Source organism: Gossypium hirsutum, chromosome D09, assembly GCF_007990345.1.
Source record: "Gossypium hirsutum isolate 1008001.06 chromosome D09, Gossypium_hirsutum_v2.1, whole genome shotgun sequence".
In the NCBI taxonomy this organism is placed as follows: Eukaryota; Viridiplantae; Streptophyta; class Magnoliopsida; order Malvales; family Malvaceae; genus Gossypium; species Gossypium hirsutum.
The window spans coordinates 9,035,385-9,060,132 of NC_053445.1; the positions used below are offsets into that span (position 1 = coordinate 9,035,385).

At 32.3% G+C, this 24,748-nt stretch overlaps 1 protein-coding gene and 1 non-coding gene across 2 annotated transcripts; one reads left to right on the top strand and one right to left on the bottom strand.

Moving 5' to 3' along the window:
* Positions 1-11,163: 11,163 nt before the first annotated feature.
* Positions 11,164-14,486, bottom strand: LOC107892753 (uncharacterized). The gene is made up of 3 exons (XM_016817807.1): positions 14,324-14,486; positions 11,562-11,701; positions 11,164-11,457 (listed from the first exon to the last, which is right to left on the bottom strand). Exons 1-3 carry the CDS (start codon positions 14,484-14,486, stop codon positions 11,164-11,166), a joined length of 597 nt encoding a protein of 198 aa, XP_016673296.1.
* Positions 13,906-14,012, top strand: LOC121221540 (small nucleolar RNA R71). Its single transcript, XR_005918930.1, has one exon. It is a non-coding gene; the product is annotated as a small nucleolar RNA R71 (small nucleolar RNA).
* Positions 14,487-24,748: the final 10,262 nt, after the last annotated feature.

Genomic DNA, 24,748 nt, shown 5'->3' on the forward strand with positions numbered 1-24,748 from the left:
ACAAGTTATATTAATAGGGTAATTTAGTAAAAAAGTTAAAAATTAAAGTTAAAACTAAGGAAACTAAAAGATATTATTTCATTTTTCCTTTCTTCTTCATGGGTAGAAAGCCGAAACACCATGGCTAGGGCATGGGAATCTTCAACCAAGCTTTGATTGCATGATAGGTAAGTGAAAACTCACCCAGTTTTGGTAATTTTTATGTTTTTAAGCTCGTATTAGTTTAATCTAGCTGTTTTGAGGACTAATTTGTAACACTGTCAAATGTTATGGATTGTGCCATTGATGAATTTCAGTTGTTCTTGAAATTTTAGGGTAGAATATTAAGCTTGGTTGCTAAATATGACTATTTTGTAAAGTAGTTTTTGTTAATTTTAATGTTCAAGGGCTAAAATGTATAAGTAATAAAATTACAAGGATTTGATGATAAATAACAGCAAGTATGGGCTGTAATGAAGTGGTTAATAGATTGGATAAGTTTTAAATTAATAGAAAATGGTTAAATTGCATGATTTGGACCTAGGGACTAAATTGCATAAAAGTGAAATGTTGGGGGTAATTTTGTAAAAATGTCAAAAAGAACTTAATTGCATAAAATGAGTTAATTTTACTGTTGAAATTAGTGAATTGGATGGATTATTATTTTAGATCCTATATGAGTGGAAAATCGAGGAAAAGAGGAAATTACCAAATAGCTCATGTACTTTGTCATTGCTACAGTTTAGTCTAGTAAGTTCGTACGGTTTAATTTTAGTACATTTTTAAATGTATTATAGAAACTTAATTGCATAATAATGGATTATATTGATGTGTAATTGGAAATGGAAATAATGAATTGGAATGACATTGATCAGTGATAGAGATACTATGAATCGCTAAGGTAAATCAATCATGTAAGTTCATACATTTATTTATGCTTCTAATAATCCTTGTACTCTTTGTTAATATATTGTTATTGAATTTTATATTATAGACCAAATGGGATCAGTGAGCGTTACCCACTGATATACTGATTGGTGCTCGGACGAACAATACCTACTGAATCTATTGAAACATATGCGCTCTCAAGCCATACCTACTGAATCTATTGAAAAGAATTCTATATCGGGTAAAAGAATCTACTGATATACTGAATAAATCTCAGGGAACGTTATTCATTGATATACTAAAGAAGCTAAATCGAGAGAAATCTACTAATATACTAAGTAAAGCTCAAACGAGCATTATCCACTGAATATATTGAACTATGATACTGATTATTAATTATTGATAAATGTTGTGTTTTATGGAATTTCAACATTTAATTCTAATTGATTACTATGTTTAATTGGAAAGGTTTATCAATATATACAAACTTACTAAGCTTTATTCCAGCTTACCTGTATTTGTCTCATTTTGTAGACTATGTTTTGAAGGATAGAAGATCAGATCAACACAAGAAATCACACTATTCAGGAGATCTTTGGTAGACTTTGTTTTAGTTTGGTATATATGGTGTGTACTAGGAGCTCTTTGTATGTATGATATTGAATCCTAATTTGAGCAAGTTTACTTAAGTTTGTGTTTTGTGTTGTGACAAATGAAATTATGCATGTTTTATCTAAGTTAAGTGTTAAGCATGATGGTAGAAAACAGTAACAATATATGAGATTATAGTTTAAAATGAATTGATGTTTTATGTATAAATATATGTTTTTATATGCAACCTTGAAGATAAAATGTTATGAAATGTTTTATGAGGGCACATTGGTTTGATATATAGGTTGAATTTATTGACATGTTTTCAATGTGTTTTAAGATAGTTTTTAGCCTATGGAAGTGTGTATTTGAATGTGTTTAAGCACCTAAGCAAATGGGTGAAAATTTAGCTTGGAATTGGTCTCTTTTTTTTGGCTCACATGAGATGTCTCACGGCCGTGTGAAGTACATGGACAACCTACACGAGCATGTGCCCAAAACGTGTTTAAAAATAGTATAGGTGCAGTTCTCACATGGGCAGAAACACGACCTACGACACGACCATGTAAGGGTATTTCGAATGTTACACGGGCTGGCACACGACCTGTGACACAACCATGTAATCCAAATCAGAGAGTTACACAGTCCATGCACACAGGCGTGTAGGTTAACCACACAGCCATGTTTGGAGCCACACGGCTGGACATACGGCCGTGTGACCCCTGACTTGAAATTTTTTGAATTTTTTCTAAAAGTTTTGATTTGTTCCGACTTGGTCCCTAAATGTTCATAACTTATTTTTAGAGCTTCGAAGGCTCGATCTAAGACCCGATTTGAATGATCTCTTTCTTATTGAATATTACTTGTAATTATGGAATTGAATTGATTATTGAATGTAAATCTTATTAACTGTTCCAACTTGACTGGTAATATCCATTATCCTATTCTGGCAACGAAAACAGGATATGGTTTTTACAATTCCCTAGTATGTTTGAATTGGATTGTGAATGTTGTCTTGTTAAATGGTTTGAAATGCATGTTTTGGTAATGGTTGATGCCTAGTTGAAATGGCATATTTAGGTTGACATGTTTGCGAAATGTATGGTGTTTGTAATGGCATAATTGAGATAGGAAAATTGAAATGATATCTTGGTTAATAAGTGGATTGAAATGAAAATGAATTTGAATATTATTCTCATGATGTATGCTTGAACTATTTGGCATGTTTTCGGTGTTGTTTTGATTCAAGGAAAAATTGGTTTTGGATGAACATGTTGATAGATTTGGTTGAAATGGAAACTATAGAATAGGTACCAAAATTGTGCATTTTGCCAAAAATAGGGACTTAATAGTTTTTTTTGTTATCGCGATACCAAACATTGGATAACGCGATATCAACCCTATTTTATTTTTGAAAAACTGGTTATACACAAATAAAGAACATAGATAAAACTAATATATGAATTTGATTCATACAAAATATTAATTATATATATTATCGAAATTATTAATATAAACAGTTATAATAATTTCGGTCAAAATGTAAAAGGACATGGAAAGTGATATTCTTTTGGAAAGAATATAATATTTTTCCTAACTTTCCATTTGTTTCTCTAATAATAATGGAATAACCTCGTTTTTATTTCCTGATACATGATATCAAATTAAATAAAATGAAATGAATCCCTTAGTGTGTTAGGATTACCAAGAAAATGAAAATAAAAAGTTCTAGCATCCGTTCACGAAAATTTTCTCTGAGAAGTTCAAGAGAATTTTGTTGTTCATTCTTTGACTGGGTGGATTACGTATAGGCCGAAATGTTATTGTTGCGACTTGGAATCGACATCTTTGAAAGGGATCCTATCAACAACTTCATTCATCGCTTTTCGGTTTTGAAAGATATATTTTCGACCCTTATTTCAACCTAATTCGTTACTCGTACATGCATCCTTGGTTAACGTCGCCTGAATAATTTTTTCGTTGTGCCACGGGGCATTCCGACGATCCTACAATATGAATGAAATTTATATATGTTATAAGTTGATATGATGGAATGTTATAAATATATTTGGGTTATAAGTTCATGATATGTATTTGGACTAACCCATTTGATATATTTGTTGAAATGCTTATGAAAGTGTAAGGTTGCCAAAGATGCCATGTTAGATATGAATCTATTACAATTTTATAAATTTTTTGAAATATTAAGGTAAGTAAATTTTGTATGGACTTACTAAGCATTCAAAATGCTTACTCATTGTCTCCCTTTCCTTGTAGATCTTTGGTTTCGTGGAACGTGCCAGTTGGACCACTACGAAACTCACACTATCCAACTTTTGATTCGGTAGACTTTTAAACGATCTAGACTCGATTATGTGGCATGTATAGAGGATTTGTGTTGTGTATGTTCTTATTTTGAATATTCATGAGTTTGAACCTTGAATGATGCTTGATTTTTGACCTTAAACAATGTTTATAGGTTATGTATATAAAAGTGCATATTGATAACATGTTTAGCTATAGTTGAAGTATATGAATAACTGAATTGAGAATGAAATGGTTGAGTTAGATTATGCAATTGAGTGGTATTAAATTTTTGAATAGTTGATGATTTAATAGGTTGTTAAGCTTTAGCAAAGTGTTCAATTGATGTGTAATGGCTTGAATGATCTTGTAAAAGGTTAAATAGATGTTTTGATACATTTTTTGATTGGTCTTATAAAGGTTTTTGTGTTCAATTATGCACTAAGTGAGTACAAGCTTTCGTTTAGCATGAAATTGGTACTAATGGCCAAATGTTACCAAAAATAGATTCATTTCCCCGATGTCAATCTTCCTTCATCATAATGTTGGCCAATAGTTTGTGACAACTTGACATCAAATGGTCCAATGTTGTGATGTGACATACTATTTGGCAACGTCAGGATGTTGGCCTTGTATTTTTCAAACTTTGCAATTTGACCTTTATTTGATCCCGGATCAACTTAAAATCTTTCATAAGCTTGATTAAGGCTTGGTTTTGATTGTATATCCTATTATGCATGAAATTTTGTCCCGGATTGATAATAGAATGAATTGATTGCCATGAATTGTATTTTTTTTTTTGCTCTGGTAACTGTGGCAGCGTCCCATAGCTCAGGCCCAACGACCAGGCGAAGGTTGTTATTGATTGTCTCAAAGCTCACACTACCACTAAATCTTAGTTATGCGATCATTTTTAGTTTAGGTTTATGGCATGTATACAAGTGTCTTGGTGCAAAGCTTAGTATTTGAAAGTTTTTAATACTTGAAAAATGTGACATAGCTTATTTTGTGTAATTGTTGTCTTTGTGACTTTGTAAATGCATAGTGCTAGTCATGTTTCTTGTTGGAATGAGTGGTGTTATATGCTTATAAGTTTTAGTACGTGGAATGTTATAAAAATGAGGTAGAAGAGATTGTTAAGTTAATGTATGGCTGGGATTTACCTAATTGAAGATTTTTTCTGGAAGTATGTTTGAAGTATGCATGTTTTAGTCTCAAGTAAAGGTCATATAGTCTCATGATGCACAATATGAAATGGATGGACGAGTTGTGGAAATTGAATGGCATGTTCTAACATGTTTTAGCATGGGTAAAATTGATATATGATTGAATGCATAGAAATGAATTGATATTAAATAAGTAACGTACATGTTTGAATTGGTTTCATTTTGGAATTGAGTAGTTGTTTGATTTGGCAATAAATTATATGAAATTGAATTGGTTTTGATGGTATTCAGTGGTATAATTCAATTAGGTAGATTTGTACATCTTGAATTGTAACCAAAATGGCGTTTTTCCCAAAAATAGGGGCCTTGTCTCGATGACCAACTTCCCACGTTGCAACATCGGCTAACAGTCACTTACGCCGCAATACCAATATGTCTAAAGTTGCGACGTGAATTATTGTGTTTGTGACGTCACGATCTAGAAATTGTGAAGTCGTGAATTTAGTCCAATATTTTTAAAACTTTACAATTTGGTCCTAATTCTTGCTTGGATTAGCAAAAGAGCTTTCATAAGCTCGTATGGGACCTAAAATTTATTGTTTAGCATATAATGAAGGTGCAATACACTTAATTACTTGTATAACAGATTGTGTGGTGTATATTTTACTGTAGTTACATCCAGCAACAGATGTGACATCCTGTATCTCAGACTCAGTGATCGGGGCAGGTAAGCGTTACATTTAGTGCTATCAAAGCTACAATTTAGTTGATTCTAGGATTAAATCATAATGTGTGTTGAGTCTAGAAATACATGCCACAAAAGTCTGTGATAGTTTCATGCTTTTTTATCCGATTTGACTTTCTTTTTTCGATATAGATAAACCATGTCGGTCGATTCCAATTGAGTCGTATTTGATGAAGTTGAAAGTAATACTCCTGCATTCGATCAAGTAGCAGCCTAGAGGTTACCAATTTTGCAAGGGCTAGGGAATGAGGCAAGAGATGTCTTTTAGAAAATGGTGAACCAGTGGTTCACGCAATATATTAGAGTTACCCCTTCAGGTCCTCAACAACAAATTCCCCCTCCTCCCCTAGTAATGCCTCCAATTATAACAACCCAATTTTCAATGATGCAGGTAATGTTTACAGGGTTAGTATAAAAGTTTATTAAAGTTTGGTCCTTCAATTTTGTCTATTAATTATTTAATTAGGGTTTAAAGACTAAATTGTAAACGTTTTTCGCTATAGCTTTTAATTGGGTAAAGACTTAGGGACTTAAATTGCAATTAGTCAAAAGTCCAAAATGGAAATTAAACCATTTTTTAGAATGACTTAGTGGAATATGATGTATTTATAATTAATTTAAGCTAATTAAGTTTAAATTAATTAAATTTACTTAATTAAAACTTAATATAAGTATAAATAACAAAAAAAAGCATGTCATCTTTAGTTTCTTTCTACTCCACCGAATGAAACTACTGAAAACCTAATAAGCCATTTTTGAAGCTCAAAACTATTCAACCCGTAATTGGTAAGTTCAATCTAGTCATTTTCTTATAATTGTTATGTTTCTAAGGTAATGAAAGCTTGGTTTAGTTAGCCCATCTATCAATTTGCAAAACTATTAAAGTTTTTGCAAGTTTCCATTGATGAAGTCTTGAAGAAATTGATGTCAAATTGGTAGATTTTAAGCTTAGATGTGAAAAAGAACTAGATTGTAAAGTTTAATTTTTAGTTTAGTTCAAAAGGACCAAAGAGAATAAAATGTATTTTTTTTGTGAAATTTCAATAATAATAGGAAGTAGAGAGTCCCTAAGGTATATAATTGAGATCGATTTTCGAACCGAGGCTTAAAATTGAATGTTATAGTTATTTCAATTTTAGGACTAAATTGAATAAAATGTAAAACTTTAAGGGTATTGAAAAATGAAACTTCATAGGATCATTCATGTCATGGAATATTATATGAATGTTTGGTATTCATAAATTGAATTGAATAATTGTATAGGTTAGAATCAGATCAAACCGAAGATAATTGGGGATAAGCGAAAATTGTAGAATAGTCCTTAAAGTTTCAACTCATTTGTTGTTTTTGCTAGGTAAGTTCATATGGAACTTACTATTTTTGTTTGATGCTAGGTTGAATTTTTTTTATTTCACTTATATGTTTAGATTAAGGTGAAATTCGTGAATTTAGCATGATTGGCTTCAAATGGACCAAATTGATAAACATGAACATGTTGGTTATTACAGATAGGTACGGAGTACCAGTTATGAATTTTGAATGTTACAAGACTTTTATGAAATAAGTATCGATACAGGGTTTGTAATGATACAAATATGACAATGATGCCCTTGTGAGCTTAGTAAATGAGTAGGACACGTATGGCATGCTATTAGGGTTATAAATGTAATTGGTTAGGGATTTACATGATGATACGAGATCTAGAATTTGTTGCATATTATCAAGTTATGCGTATCGTTGGTTTAGCCAGGACTGGTAATATCAATACAATGTTAGCTTGTGTGAGCAAAACATCCCTAAGTATCCAAGTTTATTTTACTATAGTTCCCTCAGGCGAAACTTTAACCTAATGGAAATGGAAATGTTTGGATATAGATTGGATTGCATATGCGTTCAAATTCAGTTGTGGTATATGATTTCTTATCTATTGATCTTGGTATGCAAATTAACTAACCTATTTATTTGTATGTGTTTATATGCATTAATTATATCAAAGTTTGCCAAGGAATGCCATATCGAATGCTAATGTGTTTAGTAATCTAGCTTATTGAATTATTAAGGTAAGTAATGTAAATTTCATATGAACTTACTAAACATTTTATAAGCTTACCCCGTTGTTTTTCCCCCTCCTTGTAGATTATTACCTTATAGAACACGTCAAGCTGGATCATTCAAAGCTCACACTATCCTAACACCGATTCGGTAGTTATTTGGTCATATTTAGTATAAATTCTGGCATGTATATAGGTGTGATGGAGCGTGTGTTTTTATATGTAAATATGTATACTTGTGCAATGTAACAACCAAAGTTAAAATGGCAATTAAACCATTATGGATTAGAGTGGACGGTTAGTGGATTACATTGTTTAAACATTATAAAAATAATTAAATTAAATAAAATATGTAAATTTTATGGAAATAAATTTGGTAATGGAAAGAAAGAGAAAGGTATTGTCTTCCTCATTTCTTCAAGCATCGATTCTAGCATGGTGAAGAAGCCATAGAATCGACCAAGATTTCTAAAGCTCAAGTCTTCAATTGGTTAGTACAATTTAATCATTTTCTTGTAATTTTTATGTTTTTGAAATCCCGAGAGCTTAACCTAGCTGACCCGTGTGTTAATTTTTGAAATTGTTAAAGTTTATAAATATTTCCATTTTTGAATCTTGAAGCTTTTGGTGTTATTTGGTTAGATTTTAAGCTTAGATATGAAAAATTAATCGAGCCCTTAAGGCCATAAAAATAATATTGAAACAGATCGGGACTAAATAGGAAACATTTGGAAAATATTTATGAAAAAGTTGAAAATTTTGGACTGCAGGGGTCACACGGTCGAGACACATGCCCGTGTCTCAGGCCGTGTGGACCCAAAATGAGCCTTAAAACACAAGTTTATCATTCCAAGTTTGCTTGAACCTTAAGAAACTCAAAATACCAACCAAATTACCTATTCAAAAATTACATTAATCAAACCTAAAACACACTAAGATCAACCTATTCAATGCCTAACCAATGTACCCTCATTGGTACCAGATGTATAAACAATTACACATCCAAATAAAACATCAAAACAAATTATCAAATCATCCAATCTAATACCTATCCAATAAAATTATCTTAGGTACTTCAGTCACAATATTCCTTTAACACATATCATACATATTAGCATTGAAATTATGCCTCATTCACATATATCATAAAAGCTAGCCATTTGCACAAAAGGTCATCCATAATATTTACATAAACTAAAACTTTAACGATAGTCACACAATAGCCTATACATACCATATTATCTGAATTTAACGTTCCAAAAACTACCGAATTGAGCTGGATAGCGTGACTTGAGTGTCGATCCGATCGTCCAATCTTTCGAGAATCTACGATGACATTAAACAACACAAGTAAGCTTAATGAAGCTTAGTAAGTTCGACGCATTAAATGATAAATCTTACAAAAGTAAATACAACAGTTCAAACAATAATAAAAAAAATGAGAATTCCCTGTTATCCACAATTTCAACCGATGAATTCATCTATATTCAGATCAATATTCAATAAATAACAAATCTTTCAGAATTTATTAAACAAATTACTTTACTGAGATTTTCAATTCGAAAACGAATTATGGATAAGAGTACATTGTCAGCTCAACCGAACACACTAGACAGGAGCTCGTAAGAGCTAATCCACCCGAAATATACCAGACAAAAGCTCATAAGAGCTAATCCAATCGATACACGCCAGACAGAAGCTCATAATAACTAATACACCCGAAACACGCCAGACAGAGAGTATAACATGAGAGTTCACAGCAAATGTTGAACCTCGATTTACTCAGGTAATATACAGATATCTCCCTCCAATATCATCTCTAGTCCAACTCCCGTAACACACCAAATCATGATTGTACTCTATCTCATGTTCAATTCAAACCGAGCATCAAATTCAATAAAAATATCTCAATTTACCATTCATTATCAAAAATTAAAAATAAATATATAATTTTTTCCATGATAATCTACTCAACAATTCATATTGATATTAAATTCTAAACCGTACGAACTAAACTGGACTGAATTGTAGTAGTTGAAGAAGTTCAGGGACTAATCTGCTATTTTTCCTCTTCCACGAGTATCCACAAGATCTTGATCTAAAATATAGAAATCCTCAATTATCAGCTTACATTTCACATTCCAATTCATTTTACAATTAATACCCTTTTATTTTTAATTTACACAATTACCTTAAACTTTTATAATTTTTGTAATTTAGTCCCTTAACCCGAAATTCATCAAATTAACTATTTTTCTCAAATAAAAAATCTATCCAAGTACACTAGGCCCTTAAACAGCCCCCAATGAACCTTAATTTCACTATTAATCCCTAAAATTTTGACATTTTCACAATTTAATCCTAAAATCAAAATCTAACAAAAATCACTATACAAATTCATCAAATAACATAATCAAAGCTCCAAATACATGATATTCATAAAAAAAATCAATATTCATCAATTACAGCTTCCAAAATTTTTTAAAAAATAAAAACAAAGGTACGGGCTAGCTAAACCTAGTTGCAACGATTTCAAAAACATAAAAATTACAAGAAACGAAATTAAAATGGACTTACATGCAAGCTTCCTATGCTAGCTGAATGTGAAGCTTCAAAAAATGGTGAAAATGCCTTAGTTTTTTGGCAAGAACATGAAAAGATAGTTTTTTGGCAAGAACGTGAAAAAGATGACGATTGACTTCTGATTTATTAAACTTTAATTTATTTACTAAATTACCTAATTACCCTTAATTAAAACCTTTTAAAACCAAAATTTAAAACCCCATTATGGTCCATTAATATACAAATGGGATCATTATTATTTAAAGCCCTTTTTAGTACAAAATTAACTCTCAAATCAATAGAAATTCAAGATTCACTAAATTTTACACATTTTTCAGTTTAGTCATTTTTCTTAAATTAACTATCTAAACATTAATATTTTCGAACCAAATTTTAATACGACTTTAGTGCTCTCTATATATATTCTAAAAATAATATTTACGAGCCGGTATGACGAAAATTTGTGGTCCCAAAACCATTGTTCTGTCACCAATGAAAACCGTGCTGTTACACTGATCGAGCCTAAAAGATGGAAGAAATTTATGCTAGCAAAAGACAAAATAAGGCGAAAACCCACGATTTGGGAAAACGCAATGGATCAAAAACTTTCTCTGGTTCTCCACAAAAGAAGCCAAGGGAATCCAATGATAGATTCTCTAAACCATCAGAGTTTCAAAGAAGGGATCGTTCGACGCAGAGGAGCAAGAAAGCTCCAACTCCTTCAGTGGCTAGTACGGGTAGTGTGTGAAATACCAACAGGACAGAGTGCAAACAATGTGGTCGTTATCATTTTGGAGTATGCAGGGTTAATGACGAAACATGCTTTATATGTAGATCCCCTGATCACTTTAAAGGGATTGCTCAGATCGAAATGAGCCTAATAAAGATCAAAATGGCATTTTTCCCAGTTTAAAACAAGATTTGTTTCTTCACAGCGACACAAAACTAATTCAAGATTTTTGAAGCAATCCGCAAAATCATTGCCAAACACAGAGAAATCATTCATGAAGACTTCAAGGAAGTTTTTCACCATGTCCGAGAATATGACCATCATACAATGCTGAAAGGTTTCCAGGGCATTACATAACCTGAACGACATCCGTCTAAATGAAAAAGTTCCATATGGACACGTGATGATGGTCTTCTCTTGGTCATTAGGAGTTATAGCAATCTGATTATACCTTGAATAACCATTCAAAAAATAGTAAAAAGCTTTCCTAGCTAATCTAACATCTAATCAATAAATGGTAGGGGAAAATAGTCCTTCCTAGTTGCCTTGTTAAGCTTGCGATAGTCCATGCATACTCTCCATCCCGTGATAGTGCGAGTCGGAATGAGCTCATTGTTATCATTGCTCACTATTGTGACACCTCCTTTCTTGGGTACATATTGTACAAGACTCACCCATGAGCTGCCTAAAATCAAGTAAATAATGTCAGCATCAAACCACTTTATAATCTCTTTCTTGACAACTTCTTTCATGATCGGATTAGTCTGATCTACTATTCAATAGAATTGTTATGGAAATCCTCCAACAAAATTTTAGGCATGTATAGAGTGGGCTAATTCCTTTTATATCAGCAAGTGTCCATGCTAATGCCTTCTTAGATCACCGAAGGACTTCTAACAACTTGATCTCTTGATCGGGTGTCAACTCCGCAAAAATTACTATCGACAAAGTGATGTTGTCTCCCAAATATGCATATTTTAAATGTTGCAGCAAAGGTTTCAACTCCAGTGTGAGAGGTTCCTCTATAGAAGGTTTAGAAGGATTAAAATAGCGATATAATAATCTAAGGATTCAAACTTCTTCCCTAGTCTATCCATAAACTGCTTGGCTTTCATAAGTTCACCAATGTCCTCAAAAACTATGTCACTCTGCTCAAGTGAGTCTTTATAACTATCGGAATTTTTGTGGCAAAATTTTGCAAAATCTTCCTCTATTGTTTTTTCTATCAACCCAATGATGTGGCATTTCTCATTCTAATCAACACAATTCAAGGCATCAAATAGATTAAAAGTAATATGCTGATCATTTACCCTTATGGTTAGTTCATCTTCTGCACATCAATTAAAGTCCTATTAGTAGCAAGAAAAGGTCTTACAAAATAATTGGCACATCTTGGTCAGCTTCACATTCTAAAATAAGGAAATCTGCATAAAAAAGAAATTTATCTACTATTACCAGCACATGTTCAATTTTACTTTTCGGATGTACGTAAGATCGATCAGCCAATTGCAATGTAACCGTAGTAGATCTTGCTTTCCCAATTTCCAGCTTCTTGAAAATAGACATAAGCATTAGATTTACACTCGTTCTTAAATCACATAATTCCTTACCAACATAATGATTTCTAATTGAACATCGGATAGCGAAACTCTCTGGGTCTTTCAACTTTGGAGGTGAGTTATTCATTAACATTGTTGTGCACCCTTCAATGAGAGAAACGGTCTAAAATTCTCCTAATCTACGCTTCTTTGACAATATATCTTTCATGAATTTCACATAATTAGGCATCTATTCCAAAGCTTCTACTAGTTGTATGTTGATATGGAGTTGCCTTAAAACATCCAAAAATCTTTTGAACTAAACATCCTATTTAGAATTATGGAATCGTTAAGGAAAATTCAGAGGTGGTCATCCTTCAGGTTGTTGATATTGTTTTGCTATGGCATTTTTTGTTGGCAACATGATCTGATTCTACTGCAACATTCTTCTGTTTGCCCTTTTCAGGTGCAGTATGCTTTTTAGTTGATTTTGAATTATTTCCATGGTTGAGTCTATAGTTGTCCTCTTCTACAATAGTGTCTTGAAAAACATCATCCAACAGTGTCCCACTTCTGAGAGTGGTGGCCTTGTCTGTTCCTTCTCTTGTGTTCTCGAGTTCTCGGTATTGTTCGCAATGTTCCTTGTGGCCTCGAAGTTAAAACATTCGTTATATGCCCCACTTGATTCTCAATAGCTCTGAGGGACGCAGCCTAGCTTTGAATTACAACATCATTCTTAGCCATATATTCCATCAGCAAGGCTTTAATGGAGGTAGAAGATGATGCTTGACCCTATTTAACATTTTGCCTCGGCATAGAATGATAATAACTAGATGGTGCACTATTAGCATTATGTCTCACAACATTGTTTAAATTCCTCATACCTTGATAATTCCAACTAAAAGTCGAATAGTGCTTCAATCCTGGTTTTTAGGTGTTGGAATAGAGGTTATTATTCTGGTTAAAATTACCTATGTATTATACAAATGCTGAGTTTGATGGGCATTTATCAAACACATGGTCTTAACTACAATAAGCACACGATAGTTCGACTGATTTCACCTCCTGGACTTTAGCAGGCATCTTCCCTGTTTTAATCATATTAGCTAAAGAAGATACCTAGGCTGTCAACAAAATGGTTACATCAAGCTCCATAGTACCAACAGCTTTTTTACCCGTCCAAACTCTCGTTGTAGGATATTGATAATCATTGTTGGCAATCTTTTCTAAAATCTCATATGCTTCACTATAAGATTTATCCAACAATGTACCATTGGTAGAAGCATCAACTACCATCCTCATATGCGCATTCAACCAATTATAAAATATCTCCATCTGCATCCAATGTTGGAATCCATGCATCGGGCATTTCTAAAGTAATTCTTTAAATCGTTCCCAAGTTTTATATAGTGTTTCATCTTTCGGTTACCAAAAAGATTTGATGTGATTTCTAAGCATGACATTCATATTTGGTGGATTATACCATAGCAAAAATATTTGTCACAAGTCATTCCATGATGTCACTATTCCCAACGGCAAAGAATTCAGCCACGCTTTTGCACAATCTTTCAAAGAGTATGGGAATAATTTAAGCTACAAAGTGTCTTTAAGAACATCTTGGTGTCCAAACGAGTCATAAAATTCTAGAAGAAGTCTTAAATGTAGTTTTGGATCTTCAGTGGGTAACCCACCAAACTGTCATACTGTTTGCAACATTTGAAATATTATCGGTTTCAGCTCAAATTGCTAAGCTTGTATGTGTGGTCTACCTATCCCTGGATTCAAATTATTCAAAATTGGAACAACATGTTCTCGAATTGGTCTATCTTGATCATCTACCACATGATGAATAGGAGGATTAACATATTGATCAATTGAATCATCATTGAGACCATGATCATTGAGACCAAGATCATTCCCTTCCTTAGCCATATTATATAACTCATTTCGCCTCATCTACAAAGTTCTCTCGATCTCTGGTTCAAAAGGGTACTCTTCATTTAGAGGAATGCCTCTTCTCATACACTAACAGCAAACCTGAAGAAATTAAATACAACTAAGTTAGCTAAAACTAAGAAAATAAAAGAAAATAACAAAACCAAATTTCAAAAATTTATCAATCCCCGGTAATGGCGCCAAAAACTTGTCGCATGTGAAATAATATGCGAATTGTGCAAGTAAACACGTCAAATCAACTAATAAAGTGATAAGTGAGATCATCTCCATAGGGATCGATTAGGTATAAAATGGTCGAGTTATTATAATGAGCATGATTAATGTTATGACAAAAAAAAATGATAAGTATGCAGTGGTAAGTTGAAGGAATAATGATGTGTGCAATATGTGTAACTGATAAATAATGGAAAATGCTATGACAAGACAAGAGTAAGAATGCAATGGCAAATTCAAGAATAATTACGTGAATAATATGCAAATGAATAAGTGAACAACTAATAATGCTATGGTGAAGATACTACGGTAAAGGATAGAGGGTCTACGATGTTGATTTGGAAGGTCGGGATTACTAAGAGTTTTCCTTTCCTGACAGTAATGCCTCGACAAAACCATACTTAATCTACTGCTCAGAAGAGTTCTGAAAAAGTTTTCTTCTTTTGAGAACAAAACCTCAAGTTATGTTGCCTTAAGCGATATATGTCTATAGGCCTTTGGTATGGTACCCTGCACTGTTTTTTTTTCTTTCTGTATAAATGCTGCTCTATGTCTAGAGGCTGCTACAAGTATCCAGTCAAACTCTTACTCATATCATTCAATTTTAATCTCATTAACCTGACCTTGTCAGAGTTAGATTAATTTAATGAACATGCTATACATCTATCTATGTCTAGAGTTTGCAAACATGCAATTTTGTAAAAAAACCATTGAATGAAACAGTGTATTAAAGCATATCTACGCTTCATTCATTAAAGAAAATAAGAGTTTCATCAAGCAATTTCAACCCTATGAGATTTAGCTCATGGGTTGGCAATTAAAATTCAAATCCAAAGTATCATTCAACATCATTTTCATCAAATTAATTCATGAAGAGTAATCAAGAAATAATGGAAGAACTTCTAGAAGATAGCTTCCACTTATCCAGCCCACACTTCAGCGATACAGTGTCCTATGGTGGCTGAGAGGGACTGCCTTTGTCTTCCTTTTCCCGTCTCTACCCTCTATTTTTTTGCCTAAGGACCTTGCTTTTTTTCTCTTTTTGTTTTTCTGCCCTCTTTAGGGTTTCCTCCTTTGGATTTTATAATCGTTTTCCCTAGGGTAAATCCAACAGCCCATGATTTTTTTCCCTTTTTTCAAGTAGATATATATGGTACAATTTCAATTTAGCCTAAAGTCGATACACTTTGAGTGCTGACTGGATATCTTCCTGGCATTGCCATGGCATTCGTGTTGACAAACTATCCAACCCTTTGCCCCGGTAAACCTTCACTTCTTTACTTCTTGTTCTTCATCCTACACTTGCCAATCCACCACCTCACACAACCCTTCCAGAAACAATTTCAAATTACTAACATTTAAGTACAGTCCAAGCTTCTAATGTAATGCTAAAACAATAAAAATCTTAATGGAATATTCTAAAATGCAACTAAATGCACCTAAGTACAGGAAATTAGCTAGAACTAAAGGCATGAAATAGAATTCTTTTCAAGAGTTATCAACGACACAATTAAACTTGGCCAACATTGTTTATCTATATGAAAACAGAGTAAAAAAGGCATCACACTAACATAGATTATTGTGGCATGTATTTCTATACTCGATACATGCTACGTTTAGTCCTAAAATCGACTAAACGTTCACTTTGATACTATTAAATGTAACACCCTGTACCTAGTTTGATTGTCAAACATGAGCTACGGGATGCTACCACAATTACTGAAGCAAACCACATACAAATCATAGCAATCAATTCATTCTATTACCAATTCGTGACAAAATTTCATGCATAATAGGGTATACAATAAAAATTGAACTTCAATCAAGCTTACGAAAGCTCTTAAGTAGACCCGAGATTGAAAAAGGATCAAATTGTAAAGTTTGAAAAGTACAAGGCTAACATCGTGACAAGAATTTCTCCAAATTGTGACGTCACCAAACAATATGTCACGTCACGATGTCAGACCACTTGACATTGAGACGTCACTAACTGTTGGTCGACGTTGGGACGAAGAACCTATTTTGGTAACATTTGGCCATTAGGTACCAATTTCATGCTAAACCAAAGCTTTTACTCACTTAGTGCATAATTGCACACCAAAACCTCTATAAGACCAATCAAAACATGTATCAAAACATCCATTTAACCTTTCATAAGATCATTCAAGCCATTACACATCAACTGAACACTTTGCTAAAACTTAACAACCTATAAAATCATCAACTGTTCAAACATTTGATACCAATCAATTGCAACATCTAACTCAACCATTTCATTATCAATTCGGTTATTCATATACTACAGCTATAGCTAAACAGGTTACTAACTTGCCACCAAATGTGGTTGTAACACCGTATACCCAGTTCGGTCGTCAAACTTGAGCTATAAGGTATTACAACAGTTAACCATCATTATCATTCATAAATTCAACATAAATAATCAACCAAACAATAAAACATTATTAATACAAGTATTATATGCTTTACAATCAAAATCGAGTTTTATTCAAGCTTACGAAGCTCTTAAACCAACCCAGAAACAAATCAAGACTAATTTGAAACTTTTATGAAAAGATAGGTAAAAAGTAAAAATAGGGATCACACGGCCTATGTATGGCACACGATCTGTGGCAAACCTTGTGTGCCTATAATACCTTCCAAAACAAGCAGTCATAACCTAGGTTCACTTAAGCCACAAGTCATGCAATACACCAACCATTTAACCTATTCAAAAGCATTAAAAACGTGAGAAAATATACCAAATAACATCTATACTAAATGCCTAACAAATATGCCACAATTGGCACCCCAATTCAATCATTAAACATCAATCATTCTTCACCATTCAAGCCATAATATTCATGTCTAAAATATTCACATACAATCACCATTTCCATTACTAATATGTCACCAAGAAAAGTTCTCCTTGTGACGTAAAACATAAATGCTAACTTAACAAACCAAAATGCATTAAGTACCAAAATCAACCAAACTAACCATCATGGTTTACATCAAAACACAATAAAAACATTTAAAATCCAATTCACATTTAACTTAAGTGCCTAACCAATGCACCTTCATTGGTACCACAATGCAAACATTTAAAATCCAATTCACATACATCGTTTCCCAAATCACAGAACATGTATCTATCAAACATTTCATAACCTTAAACCACAATAAAAAAACTTGCTAAGGCATGAATCATACCACTTATATACATATGGTCAAAAAATACCAAAAGAGCCAAATAAACACAACCATAACATCACATAACAAAGTATGAACCAATATGTCTAATAACAAGTGAACTTAAACTCCTAGTACATGCCACTTATAACCTAAATCAAGAGAATCACAATTTATACCGAGTCATTGAACAAATAGTGTGAGCTCTGACTTGAACTTTCAACTAACATAAACTTCCAATGATCTACAAGAAATCAAACACAAAGGATGTAAGCAAATCTTTGCTTAGTAAGTTCGTATTAAATTTAAACTTTAACTTACCATAAAGGTTGCAACTTAAACAATTTGCAATTAAATTCATAAGCAATGTCATGAGTTCATTATTAACCTGTACATATCACAAGTCTCACAAAGTTAGTGAGTTCACATATACGAAACTTATAATTGTATCATGTTATAAAACAAATACAAGTAAACATAATAGATATATCATTCATTCATCATCAATTCAATTAACATTTCCATTTCAAGTGTTCATTTCAAATGTCCCTTTTTACATATCTATCCATATAAACATTTCTTATAAGCGCTTTATATAATTATTTCCATATAACTGATTCATATAATCATTTCATATATTCATTTTATATAACCATTTCGAATAACCATCTCATATAACCATTTCATATTACACATTTATCATTTAATACTTATTACCTAATAAACAATTGTTTAGGGATGCCACAGCGTCTTTCAGCCACAATCTTATTTATCTCCGACACAATGCTATAGTGTCTTTCAACCATGGTCTTATTCATTTCTGGTATAGTGCCATAGTGTCTTTCAACTATGGTCGTATTCATTTCTGATATAGTGCCATAGTGTCTTTCAACTATGATCTTATTTGTTTATCAAACCAATAAACTCGATCACCACATACATAGATAACTATTAAATTACCAAAACAACAACTAGTTAATTTAACCAATTTATGAACTTAGCTAAACACAATAGCTACGAACACTTCAACAATGATTACTCGACGCATTTTCCTTTCTCGCGATTATCAACTGACTGATCCGCTTCTTGATTTAAATATAATATTTCCATTCAATTAACCAATTCAATTACTTTAAAATACTTAAATTCACATATATAATCCTTTATCAACATTTTACACTTTACCCTAAACTTTTACCTTTCATTCAATTTAGCTCCTAAACCTGAAACTTCCAAATCTATCACAATTTAACCCAAACAATGTTATCTAAATTTTATATAGTCCCTATACAGCCCATATTTAACAAATTTTCACAAGAATTCCATATAATTTTACTATTTTAACAACTTAGTCCTTAAACTTTAAAATTAACTAAAATCACTTTACAAAATAGTCTTATTTAACTATCAAGCTTAATAATCTGTAACACCCCATACCCGGCCTAGAAGTTAAGACCATGTTTTAAGGCTACATCAAAACGTTTCAGGGAAAAACCAACCTTTAAGGATTTTAAAATTTGTCATACCGAAAGCACTTCAACAGTTAAACCAACATGGAAATTCAAATTTACAAATTATAGTATGAAATAAAACATACGATAGTTCAAATTTAAACAAACAGAGAAATATCTAGAAAAGAGAGATGATCGAGCTCCTAACATGCCGAGTCTCTAAGTTTGTGGGTTACCTACAATTCAATCAACAAACAGAATGAGTTTATAACTCAGTGTGTGTAACAAACATAAAAGCAAGACATCAATATAAATATAACAATAATTTCCCAAATTTAGATCCAAATACAAAATCAGAAACAGATGATACTCAGTATGATCGTAGCAGTTCAGGTAAGATACAAAACAAATCAAATATAAATGCAAAATAGATCAGAATTAGATGCAGTTTCTTACTCTCATCTGCTACACACCATCTCTGACCATCCCAACACACTATATAGGGTATCAAGTACCCATCCAACCCTACACACCAATTAGTGTTGGTATGACACATTTTTAAGTAATTACAGATTAGCTGTCAGACCAGTATGTGATAAATAGCCAAAATCATATACAAATTTGTGGCTTAGCCACTCAATTCGGTAAATCATTAAACTACCAGCACTTCTTTTTCTATACCATTCCCATCCAATGCAGATGAAGATTACAGATAACAGATATAAAGGATGTACATACAGTTACCTAGATGCAATTCATAATCAAATAATACAGATTATTATCATTTAACAGTTATCACATCAATTATACGTACAGATAATCAATTATTCAGCCTCTGAACATTGGGTATCAAGTTATACAGTCTAATTCAGATCATACGAACTCTACGAAAGGCCTACGTTCAATTCGAATGACGTTTACGGCCCTAGAAAAAATTTTAGTATTTTGGCACACATACCTGTGTGGATTTACACAACTTGGAGGTCTGGCCCGTGTGGTCCACACGGCTTGGCACATGCTCGTGTGACCTTTTTAATGTCTCACATGGCCATGTAGCTCAAAATAGTGAGTTACACAGTCTAACACATGGTCAAGTGTACGCCCATGTAACTCCAATCTCAAAATATCTCTCACATGGCCTGGACACATGCCTATGCCTCTAGCTCATGTGATACTAATTCATACACAGTGAGTTACACGGCCTAGTCACACGGCCATGTCCTTGGCCCGTGTAACCTTAATTCACAAACAGTGAGTTACACGACCTGGACACACGCTCGTGCCCCTGGCCCATGTGACAGTAATTCACAAATAGTGAGTTACACAGCCTGGCACACGGTCATGTGGTGTCGACAACCATGTTTTTCAACATACAGAATTTGCAAAAAATCAGGTTTTCGTTACACACTTGATACCATTTCGACATAAAAGCAAAAACGATGATTCTTGAACCTATAAAAAACATTTCAATGACCAATTAAACAATTTAATCGCATCAAAATGCTAAATTAACATCCAAACCAAAGTGACATCGAATAACTTTGAGATAAAACCCCAATTCACAAAATTAAGCACTTACTCTTGCGTGAAATATCGGTACAAGAACTTAAATCGTTGAAGGACCTTGATTCACAACTCCTACGCCTAAAAGATAAAATCAATTGGAAACTTAAGAGGAAATTCATAACGAATCGACAGTAGCGTTAAACCATGAGACAAAGCAACAAAAGCAAACAAAATAAAAAAAATCAATAGTAAGACTTACATTTTTAGCCTTTAAATAAAAAAATAAAGCACAATACAAATTCCTCAACGGAGTCAGCAACAAAATTGTCAGACAAAAAGAGAAGGAAAAACAAAGGAATGAAGAATAAAGAAACAAAAAGAAACGACAGTAAAAGTTGAAGAAAGAAAAAATAAAACAAACGTGAAAAAGAGGGAAATTTTGGGGAAATAAACTTAATTAAATAATTTAAATTAAAATCTATTTATTTCTAAAAATATACAAAATATTTTCCCTATTGCATACAGAAAGACTCAAACACAAGACCAATGAGTACCCAAATGCTTAACCATTAAACCAGCAAGTTAATTTGTAACATAAGTTCACTCAGAATTAAACTTAAGTTGAAAACTTAGAGATACGGATTGAATCAAAGAAAATAATAAAATTTTCCAAAAGTGAGACTTGAACCACTGATCTTGAACACAAGCATAAAACATTTAACCACTAAAGCAGATACTTAGTTATAATTAAATTTAGCAAACAACACTCATATTTTTGGGGTGTTACATAACCTATCATAAAAATTCAAGAACATCACAAGCTCATTCATGGTAAAATTCTAGACATTTAACAATTTTACGAATTAGTCCCCGAGTTAGCTAGATTAAGCTACAATGATCTTAAAAACATAAAAATTACTAGAAACGAATTAAAAATACATACCATACAAGTGTAATAGCCTTGACAGAAGCTTAGAAATTTCAACAATGGTGTTTTTCACCTAACATTCTATGGGGTGTTGAAATGAAAATGATAACTTATTTGTCATCTTTTGTTTATTTTAATTTATTTATTAATTTACCATTATTACCTTTGTAATTTAACTAAAATTTGCTTAAATTTACACCTTTAAACCGCCCACTATAATAAACAAGGTATATTTACCTTTTAATCCCTTTAATTCATGGTTCTTAGCTATTTAGTACAAATAAACTAATAGCGATTGACTTTTGTAGCTTTTACGATTTAGTCATTTTCTCTTAATTAACTATCTAAACATTAAAATTTCCAAACCAAACTTCATTACACCTATATAAACACTCTGTAAATATTTAATAAAAATATTTACAGGCTCGATTTATAGAAACGAGGTATCAATACCTTGTTTTCCAAAACCACTTGACTTTAGGGACAAACCACTTAAACTTAACTATTCATTCAAATAAAAAAATTGTCAAATTAAAATTTATATAATACTATATTTGACTCATAATATTAAATAATAATATCTACGGACTCACTCGTCAGATTTGTGGCCACAAAACCAGTCTTTTCGACACCACTGAAAAATAGGTTGTTATAATAATAGTCTGTTCATCTAGCTTCATGAGTCTAATTACAATTTGAACTAGATTTGAAGAGTTATTGTACAAGTACGAAATAGAAAATTAAACTACAAGTTGCCCTGATATCTACAAATGTTACAAACTAGGGGTGACATGCTCACATAAAACTTTGAAGATTCTGGCTTAGTTCCCTATTTCCCACGAACAGTAGTTTAGAAATACTTAAAACGAGGAATAGAAACATGGTATGTTCATGAGGAACTTAGTGAGTTCTAAAAAAATAAGTTACTTCAGTTAAGAATTCGACACAAATCTCGTTTAAACAAACTTGTGCATTCATATTCCACGACTTATGTTTGGGCTTGAACATTATAGAGGCATAGTACATAATACATGAGACTTTCTCCTGTGAAAGATCATGTAGCATTAGTCTCTTCGTACAGACTTGTTGCATATAACCTTGATATAAAACCCATTGAATAGAGAGAGTAATTTCTGATTAATTTGGCGAACAATCCTATGGACTCTTTAATAAGGATTGCTAGATGCAGACTCTTATATGCGGATTCATACATGCGAACTTGTAGAAGATTCATGGATATAACGAACTCATACACATGGATTCATAGGAGATGGTTCATAGATATGGCAGACTCATCTATGCAAATTCATAGAAGAAACTTCATGGATAAAGCAAATTCAAACATACGAATTCATAGAAGAAACTTTATGATCATAGCAAATTCATTCATGCGGATTCATAAAAGAACTTCATGATCATAGCGGATTCATACATGTAGAATTGGTCGCGGACTTCGTATGGTAAAATCTCACATATAACTTTGACGAAAAGCTTAAAGAACAAGTCTAGCGGACTTTCATAACTTACATATGTATGACTATGGACTTGCTTATACACATAAGGATTAAAGCCTTAGACTCTACAAAGTATTTTACTTACATAGAACTCTTGAATGGTTCTCATATACTTGTGCACATATATCTGCGTGCAGTCCAACCGAACCTTCACAAAGCCGAATACCATGCATATACATTCTTCGTACAATCTGGCCGAACCTCTGCAAAGCCAAATAACATGTAGCACAGAGTGCACAACTTGACATTTCTTCATCTTATATCCACAAAACATCCCTCCATACTTTGCATATCATTCATATTTACGACAGACATATAGCAAGCATTCAACTGATCATTCTATTAATAACACAACATAGATCCTGCCAAATATATCATCTAGCGAATCATTTCAATGTTAACTTCTTCAATAATTATTTTATCAATAAAAGTTTAACAAAATAATGAACTGAAACATACAATCAAACATGCGTCTGTAAATCATCACATTGCTTACTTCAACTATACAACAAACAACCCATAATAATTCAACTCATCATCAGCAAAACATGAAGTCAAACATAACACAATAATACAATATTGATATATATAACAAGAACAAAGAGTTTGAGCTTAGAAACTCACCAACAAAATATCTGGTGTTGACATAGCTTGCACTTGCTTAGTCTTCCATTTATCACTTAGGCCTCCTCTTTCTTGGTTAGCTAAGCATAACAACAATATAAAGATCAAAATGAAGACATTATATAGATAAGAAAACCTTAATTCATATGCATGCAGAAGAGTTATAAATGTTAACTACGACTTAAATAATCATAGTTCAAAATGAATTATGCTGAAATATTCAGACTTTCCTTCTTCTTTTTTTAAAATTGTAAGGTCTGTAAGAGTTAGAAAGATTACCAGATTGCTAAGTTCTCAAATATTTATACTAACACCCTAGATTCTTCCTTTCATGCAAACCGCTTTTTAAATTTTTTTTTACAGAATGAACTAGAGGAGAAGATGGAAGAAAGAAAATGAATAAAGAATCCTCCCCCTTATATTATCTTTCCTCTACCGTTTCCCTTAATCCCAAGTCGGCCAGTATTACTAATATCCTTAATCATAATGTTTTTTACTAAAAGAAAACTCCTAGTTCTAATGTAACGAGACTAAACTTATATTCTAACTATTTACCATTCAGTGCATAAGATTCTAATATTCACACAAGAACTCACTTAAATAAAAAATTTTCTAATTAAGTACTCAGAATTTCTGTTAAGTCAAACCTTTAACATTTACGGGTGTGACATTTATATTATTATAGAAAATATCATTTCAAATAAATATTTTTATTAATTAAATTAATTAATAATCAAACTTTGTTCTTTAGATCAATTATGAAAACAATTCTTGTTAATATTGTATTTGTTTTACTGAAAACAACTTTTATAA